The 14,760-nt window shown below is 28.0% G+C and overlaps 2 protein-coding genes across 2 annotated transcripts in view; one reads left to right on the top strand and one right to left on the bottom strand.

The window, feature by feature from the left end:
* The window catches only part of Phum_PHUM146190 (uncharacterized protein), a gene marked incomplete at both ends in the record, with an annotated part of 932 nt that extends 405 nt beyond the window's left edge, over positions 1-527 (bottom strand). Inside the window, 2 exons of the mRNA XM_002424637.1 lie at positions 1-79; positions 508-527. The exon at positions 1-79 is cut by the window's left edge and continues 405 nt beyond it. Coding sequence (XP_002424682.1) covers positions 1-79; positions 508-527 — 99 coding nt within the window. The remainder of the gene's footprint in view (positions 80-507) is intronic.
* A 6,350-nt stretch (positions 528-6,877) lies between these two features.
* Phum_PHUM146180 (uncharacterized protein) lies at positions 6,878-12,539 on the top strand (the record flags this gene model as incomplete). Its single annotated transcript, XM_002424636.1, has 7 exons — positions 6,878-6,910; positions 7,004-7,529; positions 9,044-9,078; positions 9,191-9,844; positions 11,077-11,177; positions 11,432-11,772; positions 11,806-12,539. 7 exons carry the CDS (start codon positions 6,878-6,880, stop codon positions 12,537-12,539), a joined length of 2,424 nt encoding a protein of 807 aa, XP_002424681.1.
* Between the last annotated feature and the right edge of the window lie 2,221 nt (positions 12,540-14,760).

Here is a 14,760-nt window from a genome sequence, read left to right as displayed (position 1 = left end):
ATCGCAAAAAGGTTCCGGTTCCGGATAAATATTTTCGTAAGGTGGAGGACTCTCAAAAATTGGAAATAAATTCGGTCTCCTGAACTAAAAAAAAAAAAAAAAATTTTCTTTTTCTATATAAAAATTAATCGAAACGTAACACGTCACACTCCTAAAAATGGCGGTTACTATACCTGTAGGATGTTACAATTTCTACAACAACCGTTAACACTTGTCGTTATACCGATGATAAAAAATGAAAATAAAAAAATTTTACACGACATTATTAATTAACAAAATAATATCAATAACGGAATGACTATAAAATTATAAAAAATTTCCTTTTTATATATCGATCGTCGTACAACCTTCGGGGGGAGGGAGAAAAACCGTTAGATAATCGATATAAAAAAATTTTTTTAAACCTTTTTTTTTTTCCATTTTTCCTTTTTGTTGTTGTTGTTATGAAAACGTAAGGTTTGATTTTTTTTTTCTTTAAAGACACGTTTAAGGATTTAAATAAAATACGTTTTAGAAAATATTTCCATTCAATAGTTAACACACACACACACACACACACGCATTCTGGAAAAATCGATAAGATTTAAAACAAGAATCAATTATCACGACACGATTTAAACACACACACACAACACAAATACAAACAACAACCGACATGAAATTATTATCATTAAAACCAAAGAAAATAAATAATAATAACGATAATAAAATTTTCCTTTTTTTTTTTAAATCAGGGAATGCAGGAAAAAAAAAATAAGAAAAGTTTTTCTATCTCTCTCTCTCTCTCACTCTCACTAACTCTTTCCAAACGCAACTTCATTCCCATATTTCCTTTTTCACGATTTGCGGTTGGCGTCGTGCGGATAAGTTCAAGAAGAAAGAAAATATTTTGTAAAATTTGTAAAATTTAAATGGTTAATTTGGTTTTCTTGTAAAACTAAAATGATAATCTATTAGAAATAGTTTGTAAAAGGAAAATTTCCCACTACATACTTCTAAAATGATTTTAATCGACATTCCTTTGAGAGATATTTAAAACACTTTTGAAAATCCTTTGAATCCTCCATATAAAAAAAAAAAGTATCTTTTTCAACTCACTCGAATATTTTAATTTTTTTTTTTTTTTTAAGGGAAGGGAAGAAAGAAGGAGGAGGAAGAAGAGGAAGAGGAAAATCATAAATTTTTTTTCTTTTTTCCTTTGTTTTCATTTACGAAACTCATTTAAACACCAAAATCATCATCATCATCATTATTTTTTTTCTTTTTCAAAGCAATAAATAATTAAAATCTCCGAAAAAACATTAAATAAATAAAAATCGTCTGCTACATCCGAAAAAAAATTGGTTTTATTGAAATATTGAAAAAAACAACGACAACGACAACGACAAACTCAACAAACGACATTTTTTTGTTTGTCTGCACTGAATTAACTTTTTGACGTTTGTTCATTAATATTACGTAAAAAATTATTTTCAATATTAATTTTTTTTCAATATGGAAATTATTTATTATAACAATAAAATTGTGTGTTGTTATTGTTAAAAATTTCGTTTGTTTGTTTGTTCGTTTTTTTGTTTGTTTTTTATTTACATTTAATTTCGAAAGTTAAAACGAGCCACGAATAAAAATAGGGAAAAAAAAATTTTTTTTATTTTTTTTTCATGTGCGTTTTCAATGACGAATTTTTCACGACGTTAAAATAATTTTTAAAAAAAAAAGAAAAATGGCGGGAAATTTCAAAAGAATAATCTTTTTTCAAGTTCAATATATATATTAAAAAATAAATATTTGAAATTTAAAAATTTATTATTAAAATTTATTTTATTAATTAAATAAATTTTTATTAATTTTTACTTTTATTAAATCGAATTATTAACAAAAAAAAAGAAAAAATCAAACAACAAAATGACTAACAACCGATAGAAAATAATTTTTTTTATATTATTTCCTTTTTAATTTTTTTTTTTTTTTTACGTGGCCCGAAGCATTAATAATAATAATAATAATAATAATATAATGACGTTTTGACCAGTGACAAAAATGTCCTTTGCCCCCCTCCCCTCCTACCCCCTAAGGGTAAATCAATTTCAATAATTACCAATGTCCGTTTAAATCATAAATAACTAAATTAGTTATAGTGATTTTAAAAAAAAAAATGGCGGATTTTGTTTATAGCCTTAAAACATATTAAAATATCGATCACCATTTTTTTTCAAATGGTTTTTTTTTTCGTTTTTTTCATGTCAATTTCACTTTTTTACATTCCCTAAATGCTTTTTCATGTTTTTTTTTTAAAACAAAGTAATAATAATAATAATAATAAAAATATGTAATTGAAAAAAAGAAAAGAAAATGAAAAACGTGATAATAACAAATGTGGCATACGGATGGATGAACGTGGCATAAGATAAAAATAAATAAAAAATAATTATTTATTTATTTTATTTATTTTTTGGGAAGGAGGATCCTCTCGGCATTTTGTTTTTAAATTCTTTCGTAAATTTAATTGAATTAATTTACAAACTAAAAAAAAAAATTTTTTTTCGTTTGTGTGTGTGTGTGTGTGTGCGTGCGTGTGCGTGTGTTGTGTTTCTAATTTTTTAATATGTTTTTTTAATTTAATTCGCCGTTAAGTGTACCTGTCACAAACACGATTTAAAATTTTTAAAAAATAATGACGTCACAAAATATATTTTTATTTATTAATATGTACATATGTGGGGACTTATTAAAAAATTTATTTTCGAATAAATACGTAAAAAAAAAAAAAGAAAATTTGAAATCGCCATGTTCGTTTAATTTGTTCAATGTAAAAAAAATCACATAATAGAAAGCGGAATGATAATAATGACCTTGAAAAACAAAAAGAAAATTTTATACCGTCACGCTGTCGTGTGTGTTTGTAAAAAAAAAAATAATAATAAATAAAAGTCATTTGTATCTGTATACTGATACAATAATAATAATAATAATAATACTTTCTATTGATGAGTTTATTATTGTTTTCATTAGTTTTTTTCTATTATTAAGTCATGTTCCTTTTCAATTTCAAAAGAGGTTCTATTATATAAAACGTAGATTTCACAATTTCTAACCATTCGGATTTCGAACCACAGTATGAAATGTATAAATACCTGATTTCAATTTTGTTCGTTACGGTTGCCCTTGTCCAAAGGGGCACCGCACAGTCAAGTAGCCAGGTAAGAGTTTTTCTGCTTTTTTTTTTGCCCTTTAGAAAAAATTATTTTTTTGATTTATTTAATTATTTATAATAATTAGGCTTCGAGTGGGCATTCATTACAACTAAGTTTAAATTCTGGTGCTAGTAGTAGTAGTAGTAGCAACGACGGAGGATATAATAATTATTATCCAAATTACGATCAAAATTATTACAATCCAAATCAAAATTATGATTACAATCAAGGACAAAATTATAATCAAGGACAAAATTACAACCAAGGACAAAACTACAATCCAGGACAAAATTATTATCAATCAAATGGTTACAATTCTTACACGCAACAAATGGGCACAGAAGGAAGACCAGTCATAACATCGATAACGTTTACAACGGGAAATAATAATCCGGGATTGCCACAAGGTCCACCAGGGCCGCCAGGACCACCACCCTTTCCCAGACCTCCGCCACCAAATTCTCCACCTTTTCCAAGACCTCCACCTCCTAATTCTCCACCTTTTTCACCTCAACCCCCGAATTCCCCTCCTTTTTCACCTCAACCCCCGAATTCCCCTCCTTTTTCACCACCTTTTTCACCTCCACTCGTTCCCGTACCGGTTCCAATGCCTTTACCCGTACCCGTTCCTCTTCCTCAAACAACATCAACGACAACAACCACAACAACTAGTACTCCTCCTCCCGAATGTACGACCAAATGTACAACTGCACCACCGCCTGTACCCGCAGAAACCAAACAACCCATAACCCACATATCGATAATAGCACCACCGTCATTTTTCCAACCACCAATACAAACATTATCCTGTCCTTCACCATCCTCATCCTCCTCCTATGCTTCTTCCTTTGAGCCTTGTGGATCTTATTCCTGCCCTTGTAGTAGTTCTTGTAATTGTCCATACTTTTTTTAATAGTAATTCAATTTGTTTTTAGTTTTTTTCTTTTTTAATTATAATTGTAATGTAAAGTAAAAAAAAACCGACATTACAAATTTTTATAAAACCGTTTGTAGTGTTGTCAACAAACAATAAAATTTTTTTTAAAAATAATAATAATTCTGTCTTATTTTTTTTTAAAATCCAAACCATTTTTTTTTTGCTAAGCGAACAATAATATTTTGTAAATATTTTTATTTGATCAATATATCAATAAATTTATAATATATATTATTATAATATATAATATACTAGCACATAAATTTATTTATTTATAAATAAATATTGATACTAGTTTGGGTAAACATAAAATAATTTACTATTAATTAAACGTTAACGTGAAAATCGTTTCAGACATAAACTATTAATTTTCATTAATGGCATTTTATCTTCTAATGTTAATGCATTACGTTCTAGTACACCATTTTGGTAAAAAAAAAAACTACCCCTTTCCTACTACTTCCTCTCTAATTCATCCCTTAACGGTTTATTTATATGCTTTAAATCATCCGTTCGAGGATTTTTGAAAAAAAAAAAGAGAGAGAGAGAAAGAATAGAAAAGAAAGCATGAGAGCGAAAGAATAAAAAATTAAAATTTTTTCATTTATATACCTGACGACCGAACGAGAGCGAAACTCGTTTGTCAAAACAAACAAAACAAACGAAAAAAAAAAAAATTTGACAAACATCACAATTTTAAAATAAAAATATTTTGTATAAATTTACGGGTTTATGAAAAATCGTTTATGAAAATGACAAAACAATAACGAATTTTTTTTTTTTTCCACGATTTAAAAATTTTTTTTATCAAACAAACAAACAAACACGGACACACGCACGCACAATTGTTCAGAAAACAGACACAAACTCACGACAACCGACACACTTCGTTATTTTTAAATAATTAAACAAATTTTTTTTATTTTTTCTTCTTCTCTGTTTCTTAATAATTCGTTATACGCTCGTTTTAATAATTATAATTTTATTATACTATCATCAGCAAAAATTACAATTCAAAATAATAATAATAATAATAATAAGCATTATTATTATTATTATTATTTTTTTTTTTATTTTTAATAAATTTGCTGATTTATTAAAAAAGAAAAAAAAAAAAGAAACGAAATCAAAAAACCGATATTGCTTACCATTGTAATTATTAGTTTGGTTATAAATTTTAATACTGTCATTTATTTTTTATCAGATTGTGTAAATTATTCGAAGGGTTCACACATTTGGTAGTCTTTTACTTCTCCCCGATGCTGCCCCCCTCTCCCTCCCCCCGGCCTCCCAGAAAAAAAGAATCGTTATGGCTTCTTATAATTTTATCTTTTTTTACGGCGATTTTTTACGTGTTTGCTCATAAATTGTTACTCAACCGTAAATCTGAAATAAAAACCGAAAAAAAAAATTCACATTGTTTGTTACATTCATTCAGTATATTCTATAATATAATTGATATTTTAAGAAATCCCATATATATTATAAATAATATAAACGTTAAAATTCAACGTGTTTACTTCCTCTCGCGTAAATAAGTACCTTCATTGCAGTCTTGCTCTATAGATATACATAATTAGTATAATATAAATAACAATATAATTTTTAAATAATATATTAATATATACTGAAATATTTTATGAAAAATAATATAACTAAAACAACATATTAAAACCGTTATTTGCCCCTCCCCCCCCCCCCAAAAAAAAAACCGGATGATTTCATGTAGAAATAATTTCTTTTTTTAAAAAGTAATATCAAATTATAATATAATATATCATTCATGTATATATTAATAATAATATATCAATAATTAAACAATAATATTATTCTCGTAACATTTTTCCTTTAAAGTAAAAACAAACGGGGAAAAAAAAACATGATGATAATAATCAATTGATATTATTATTATATTCAGTATAATTTTTTAATATATAAAAATTTAATATTTAAAATAAGATACGATCGATTTTAGAGTATGGATATTATCTTATTATTATCTCTTATCATATCGTTATCAACAAAAAAAAAAAAATATTATAATAATATATTTTTTTTTTTATAAAAATATTTTTATAATATAAACGAAACGAAAAAAAAAAAGAAAGAGAGAAAATGACACGCGATGATACGTTTTTTTAATACGAATGCGAGTAAAAACAAAAAAAAAATTAATTAAGTAAATCAATTGATAAACAACCGTGTTATCAACCGAGTCACGATTCATTCATTTTTCGTTACAATTGTATTATTAATACATTTATTATTATTATTATTATTGATATTTTTTTTTTATAAATGTAATAGTTTATTTAAAAAAAAAAAAAAATAACGAGAATGTAAAAATTACACGAGCGAGTTTATGACACAAATTTTATTTAACCCTGAAAAATATTTGGATTTAAGGCACAAACATCATTTTGAGAATATTTAATAATTAAAAAATAATATGTAATCATTTTAGTATAAAAGATGAGTGGAAAAACTTTATCAGCATCAGTTATCAATTGTTTGATTCATTAGTAACATCATCTCAATTCCTTTTAATTGATTAAAAAATTAATAATTAATTAATAATTACAAAAAATGTTTTTTTCGTGTGAAATTTTCATTTTTTCCATCGTTTTTGCTGCGGTGAGTTTTTTGCTCCGTTTACACTGAGTATATAATTTTTTTCGAAACCGAAAAACAGTTTGAAAAAGGTTTTTTTTTGATCAGATAATTATTATCAACTTTTTTTGACGTTATGGGTTTATTTTCGAAGAAAACGACCGGAAATGTTTTTGTTTAGGGGGTAGGAGGGTAGGGAATTCGTATTTTAAAAACGTTTTTATAATAATTTGATAATTTTTTATTATTATTTTTTTTCCAGGCTTGCGCTGTTAGAACTTATCCGGTACGTTTGAGCAATAATGGACCGACGGCTACAACCATTCCAATAATTAATAAACACGTTAGAACTCCGACCCTGGAAAGACTTCCACTTAGAACTGCCGGTTGCATACCACGTCCAAAAACCATCGACAACGTTTGTACCTGTTACAAAACCATCGTAAAACCTCAAGTTCATAATCAAATCATATCTGTGCCCTCGGTTCAACGTGTTATTCAAACCTCAGCAACTCCCGTCATTGAAAAAATTCACTACGAAGCCACTCCGGTTGATTCTCCTATAAATGCCGTTCCTGTCGGTGCTTCTCCCGGTGCTGCTACTGCTGTCGCCGTTGCAAACGCTCTTAAGGGACGTTTAACAACTGTCACACCTGCACCGGCAGCAGTAACAGCTACTCTTCCAACGGTTACCGCTGTCAGAACTTTGCCAACTATTACGACAATCCCACTTTCGGCTATTTCTTCTGGTCTTATCAAACCGGGTTCCATAGTTAACGTATCCCCATGTTTGTGCCGCTCTAGAACTGTTATTTTTTAAATTCTTTTTTCTTTCTTTTTTTAATAATCGTTTGTTACTTTTTGTTGTAAAATTTTTTATTTTTTGTTTTTTTTTTTGAGAGAGAGAGATTTATAATATTTTCTTAACAGTGAATTTATCTGTTAGGATCCATATTGAAAATCAGAAAAAAAAACAAAAAAGTAATTGTTATATAAATATTTTAAAAATATTGTTTTGTTGTATGATAAGAATACGCGACATAGACTTAAAAAAAAAAGGAATTGAGCGTAAAATTGTTACTTTAGTAGATTGATTTAGTTTTAAATTAGTATGTACATAAATAAATAAATAAATTTTTTTTTAAAAAATTATACTCTAATATAATTTTTTTATAAAACCCATAATAATGATGATAATGATGATGATGACAAAATATCGCCGAAATCGCGATGATAATTTTTTTTAAAAATTATTTATTTATTAAAAAAAATTCGAGTTATTTTTATTTTTTTATTTTTGAAAATTTAATAAATTTTTTTTTGTTTGTCAAGTATAATCGTGACAAACGGAGGAACAAACAAAAAAAGACTTTAATCAGGTACGTTGATAAATTTATATAAAAATTATTTAAGGACAAAATTAAAATTCAGGCTTTCGTTCGGAGAAAAAAAAAATTTTTTTTTTTTATTCTTATTGTATATTTTTTCCAATACCATTATGTATTTTATTAAAAAGGTCTCTCTCTCTCTCTCTCTCTCTCTCTCTTTCACTCACTCTCTTTCTCTCTTTTTCTCTCTCTTTTGGTTTTAAGAAGGTCGAATACAGCGTAATATCATTCCATAGTTTTTAATTAAACTTAGTATAACCTTAATTAATTATTATTAACTATTACTACTACTTATTATAATTATAATTTATTATTATTATTATTTTATGAGGAAAATCATCACTGAAAATAAGAAAACTGAAAATTTTAATTTCCGTCGGTAGAAATTATATTTAAAAAATTATTATACGACAACAAAAGATTTTGTAAAATCGAAAAAAATAATTTAAAAAATCAAAACGAAATTAAATTATTAAAAAAAAAATAATAATAAGGAATTTTCGAGTGTTTGCACGACGACGACAATGACAAAGATGACGACGACGACGACGACAATGTGAAATGAGTGAAGAAAAAAAATTTGATAAATAAAAAAAAAAAACGAATGATGAAAATAATAATTTCGTGATGTTCGAAAAAAAATAAAAAAACCCTGAGCCTGAATCTTTAACATTGTTTTTATTTACAATGTGATTTTTTTAACGGTCAAAACAAATCGATATCGTCACGTGCATTTTCAGGGCAACAAACTGCCTTGATCAATCGAGGTCGATACTGTTTTGCTATAAAATATTGCGATCAGCAAGTTTAGTTACATAATCGTATCAGAAAATCAAAGTGATCAAAACAACACAAAAAAAAAGAACAGAACATGAATTTAAAATTAGTTTTTTGTTTTTCTGCTGTATTTTTAGTTATTACTAATGTCGAAGGGAAATGTGGACCGCAGGTGAGTTTAAAAACCATCAATAAAAATATTTTATTCATTGAAAAAAAATTTAAGTTTTTAAAATTTTTTTCGGAAACAGATTGTGAATAAAGTTGTCTCCTTTTTTTTTTAGCTTTGCGGCTGTCGACCACCCTGCCAACAGCAATGTGCACCATTAGTACCTCTAATGTTGGACAATTGTGGACCTAATCCTAGTCCTTTGCCTCCAATCAACGCACCTCCTTTACAAACTCCGGTTGTTGAAAAAGCTCCCGTTTCACTTCCGGCTTGCATACCACCACCGAAAACAATTGCCAACACCTGTCACTGTCTCAAAACCGTTGTAAAACCTCAAGTAGTTCAACAAATGATTACCGTACCATCCATTCAAAGATACATTCAAACAACACACACTCCAGTCGTTGAAAATATTCAATATCAAGGTGTTCCGATAAACTGTCCTCCTTACACTCCAGACGCTCCACCGGCGGCACCACCAGCCGCAGCAGCAGCAGCTCCTGCTGCCGCCGCACTTCCTCCACCTCTAAACTCATTGCTTTTATCTCTGCTTTCAAAACGCTTGGGACTTTCTGCTTTATCAGCTCTTTCAGGACTCACACCTCCAGCTCCGGCATTACCACCATGCGCTCCGGCATTGCCACCATGCGCTCCGGCATTGCCACCATGCGCTCCGGCATTACCACCTTGTGCACCAGCATTACCGCCATGCCCACCAGCTTTGCCACCATGCGCACCAGCAGCTCCTGCTCTTTCTCCATGCCTTCCAGTCACTCCACACTTACCACCTTGCTCCTCACCACCCTGTGCCCCATTAGCTTCTCCATTAAGCTTGCTTAAATTAGCTTCCCTACCACCTTGCCTATTATCATTACTTTCTAAATTAGCTTTATGTAAATAATAATAATTTTCAATTTTCAATTTTTATATTTAGTTAGTTTAGTTAAGTTTTTGTTGTTGCTGTTGTTGTTGTTATTTTATTTGTTATTATTTTTTTTGTACGTTTTTTTTTTTTTTATAACTTTTTATACTGCAGTTAAATAATTATAAATATAAAATATTATTATTATTATTAATATTAATTTTTGATTAAATTTTTGACGACCTAACCTTACCTTATTACGGATTTTATTATCAAATTTAAAAACTATCAAATGAATAATCTGAAGTCGTTCTTACCTGAAAAAAAAAAAAAAATTAAAATTAGTATTTTAGGCTTAATGAAATTTTTTTACAAAATAAATAAAACGTTGACATTGACAATTTTTTAATGAATGAATGAATGAATAATAGTCATAAACAAAATGGCGGCGGTAACATAAATAAAATAACCGTTTTTTTTCTGTTTTTTTCCTCGTCGTTAAATATTTCAAAACGCGGCGCACTGGGATTATTTGCCAAGCTGCACAATTAAAAATTTAAATATATTTTTTTAGTAATTCATTTATAGCAACTTCTATAACTATAAACAAAAAATTGTTTTAAAGTTTTACTCACAAAATAATAATTATTAATTAATAAATTAATTTTTTTAAAATGTGAATAAAACAAAATTCAAATTTTTGATTTTCTAAAGAATTTTTCACGACTATAAAGCCGTTATAAAACGCTATAAAATTTTTAAATTATTTTTATTATACGATTACTACATTCCTTGTTTTTGTTTTAATTTTCAACAATGACTTAAGTATCCATTGTTTTTTTTTTTTTAAATTATCAAATAAAATCTTTTTTAAAAGAAAAAAAAAAAAATTTTTTATTTTTATTTTATTTGAAAAAGTTTGCTAAACACGTTCGGAACCTGATAAAAATATAATATTATTATAAAAAGTCAGGGCGAACGGTTGAACACAAAAAAAAAATTTGTTTCCCGTGCAAAAATTGCTTAGTTAAAATTTTTTGCAAATTTGCAATAATTATTTAAATTGTTTTTTTTTTTTTTTGTTTATAAACAAAAGGAAAAAATCCCGCAAAAAGTTTTAAGATACTTATAAACGATAGAATATTCCTGTAGACCGCAGCATTCATCAGATTTGTACGTATCCAACAGCATTAAATACAAGCAACTTTAAATATCCAATAGAATTCAATAAGAATCAACAGTGGAAAAATTTAAAAAAAAAACTCATCAGACACAATTTAAAATGAAAATTTTTTTCCCATAAATCACGATACTGTAATTATCTTCTTAAAATAAAAATGACTACCATGTAATTGAATTACTGAAAAACTTTCAAATTCCGGTAATTAAATAAATAAATAAAAATTTCATAAAATAAATAATTTATTATTAATTATGCATTTTTTTTTTACAATGCTTTTTTGTCTTTCAATGACGACAAGTGCATGTAATTAGCTTAGAAGCAACCGTTGTTTCCAGACAAGGTAGAGAATTGTGGAACTTGAACGGATTGAACTTGTGGGACTTGGACGGTTTGGACTTGTGGAACTTGGACGGTTTGGACTTGTGGGACTTGGACGGTTTGGACGGTTTGTTGGCATTGTGGAACTTGGACTTGTGGGAATTCAACAGTTTGGACTTGTGGGGCAGCAACAGCTTGGAAAGATTGAACTTGTGGGACTTGGACGGTTTGTTGACATTGTGGAACTTGGACAGATTGGAATTGAACGTTTTGGACTTGTGGAACTTGAACGGTTTGTTGACATTGTGGAACTTGGACTTGTGGGAATTCAACAGTTTGGACTTGTGGGGCAGCTACGGCTAGGAAGGATTGAACTTGTGGGACTTGGACGGTTTGTTGGCATTGTGGAACTTGGACAGATTGGAATTGAACGTTTTGGACTTGTGGAACTTGAACGGTTTGTTGACATTGTGGAACTTGAACGGTTTGTTGACATTGTGGAACTTGAACGGTTTGGAGTTGGCATTGTGGAACTTGAACAGTTTGGACGTTTTGGGTGTTCTTGCAGGATTCTTCAGAGTTTTGTTCTCCTCCGACCTTGGTGAAAACGTATCCGGTGTTGGATTCTTCGTTGCAGTTGGTTGGGCAAGCTTCGTAGTGGATGTTTTCAACGACTGGCTTGTGGGTGGTTTCGATGTAACGTTGGACGGATGGAACGGTGACGATTTGTTCGTGGACACGTGGTCTCATGACGGTCTTGTAGCAAGTGCAAGAGTGAGAGACGGTTTTTGGGGCTGGGATGGAGTATGGAAGACGGACAGTTGGTTTAACTTGGACTGGAGTCTTGACGTGGGAGGTGGTGACTGGGATTTGTCTGTCTGGAGTTGGTCCGCAGTTGCACAAAGCGACTGGGTATTTGCCCTTGACAACGATGTTTCTGGTGAGGACTCCGTTAGATTCGGAGGTCTTGACATTAGCAGAAAGAGTGTTGGCTCCGTTAACGGCAGAAACACCGTTGTCGTTAGCAACAACGACAGAGCGGGTGTTGCAGGTCTAAAATTTAAAAATTTAAAGGTAGTATTACGAGTTTTTCCTTATTAAATCATTAACAAATTCAAAATAAAAAAATGGAAATAAAAGGTAAAAAATCATTAAAAACTTACGGAGGCGTTGATTTGGGCAACAATGGCCAAAATAGCGATGCACTTGGCGATCATTGTAATTTTTTTTTCCGTTTTTTTAGATGTTATACTAAAATAAAGAAGGAAATGACTGAAGTGATATTTACATACTCGTGCGGAGATTTTATACCAATTCAAAGACTTGTTTACATTAAATTTATAATCTATGTTTTTTAATATTTCGGCACGTTATATCGATGGATGCGGTGATAAATAAAAAAAACGTTAACAAATTACTGCTGCGTATGTAAATTTTTTTTTTTGGTGGGGGGGGGGCAAAAAAATCATTAAATTTATTTTGTTTCTTTTTTGTTTGGTAATTTCATAATATATTTTCTACCACGAGAGAGATAAAATTTATTTTTTTATTTCTTAACCTGTCTAATCATTACTAAAACATTTTTCCTTCTTCTTCTTATTATTATTATTATTGTAGCCGTTCGCTTGTGTGCTTTTCGAACGCGTAAAAAAAAAAAATTACTCGTAATAAAAAAAAAAAAGTAATAAAATTTATATAGATGTTAAAAAAATACTCATAAACATTTATATTTAAAAAAAAATTTTTCGTAAAATTAATAAATTCGTAAAAAAAGTTTTTTCGTAAAATAATAATAATAATAATAATAATAATAATAATAATAATAATAATAATAAAATTTTAATTTATATGACGTGGCTATAGTTTATTTTAAATTTATTAATTTTTTTATATATTTTCAAGTGTACATAAATTAAAGTACTTATGCGAAAACAAAAAAAAAAAAAAACGTTGAATTTTATGTAAAATGTTAAAATTATAACATTTAAATTAATTTTTAATGTAAAAAGGTTCCTTTTTTTCATCTCTCTCTCACTCTACCTCTCTCTCTCTCTATCTCTTTTTCGGTAAAACTTTTTATAGGTTTTTCGTTTTTAGTTGATTAGAGCTTTTACTTGGCAGGCTCATACATTTATCGAGTTATTTATGATGATACGCTATATAAAATATTTATCGAAAATGTTTTTTTACTATTATTATTATTTTTCGAATTCTCTCCCTCTTTCTTTTTTTTTTTGGGGGGGGGAAATGGGGGTGGAGAGGGTATTAAATGGTAACGAATAAAAAAATTATTCGTTTTTTTTTTTAATAATTATATTGATAATTTTTTTTTACCAATAGATAAAATAATTCCACACTCTAACATTTATATTAAAAAAAAATGTTTCGTCTGCTTTTCTTTTTTACCCCCCCCAAAAAAAAAAAAAAAACAAAAATTATTTAAAGAAACACTTTGATGTTTAATTAATTAATTAATTAAATTATTAATTATTTTAAATAATTTTAATAATAATCGATTAACCGATATTTAATAAATTTATTTATTTTAGTTTTAATTGGTTCTAAAAGTCACGTTTTTAAATTTTTTTTTTTTTCTAAATAAATAAATAATTTAGTTTGTTTATAATATATTATAATTAATTTAATATATATAATAAAATTTAATATAATATAATAATATGAAAAAAAATATTAGAAAAAGAACATTCTAGTAGTTGTTTAGTTTTTTATTTATGAGGAAGAGGAAAAAAATACGTCGGAAAAATGACAGCCAATGGGAAAAAAATAATTTAAGTTAATATTAATAATTTAATAATTACAAATAATAATAATAATAATAATAATAATAATAATAATAATAATAATAATAATAAAATAAAAATTTTTGAAAATTCGGCGGAAGGGAAAAAAAAAAAAAATTAAATTTACACCGGAAGGAACGTTTACTACTAACGTACTAATCACCGCCACCGCTTCCCTCCTTCGTAACCCATCAAAGAAAACCACGCATATACTTCCGGTTTTGTCATCTCTAATCACATTAATAAAGAAATTAAAATATTTGGGCAGTACTGTGTGGAAAAACAAAAAATATCGATTCTATCGATAAAAGTAAGAACAAACACAGCGAACGGACGGTTTATTCTTGCTTATCAGAACGGAAACCGTTCGTTATTCTTTCCTATAGTAAAAACTTATTGTTAAAAAAAAAAAATGTTTAAATTTTTTATTATTATTATACCTAAAACCTGAATGTTTACAATTAATTTTATTTTTACTATATCAAATAGAATCGAATAAAATATTTACAAATTTAAGTAAA

Source organism: Pediculus humanus, genomic scaffold, assembly GCF_000006295.1.
Source record: "Pediculus humanus corporis 1103172107488 genomic scaffold, whole genome shotgun sequence".
Lineage (NCBI taxonomy): Eukaryota > Metazoa > Arthropoda > Insecta > Psocodea > Pediculidae > Pediculus > Pediculus humanus.
The sequence above is the reverse complement of the archived record's forward strand: the minus strand, read 5'-3'. Positions and strand labels throughout refer to the sequence as shown.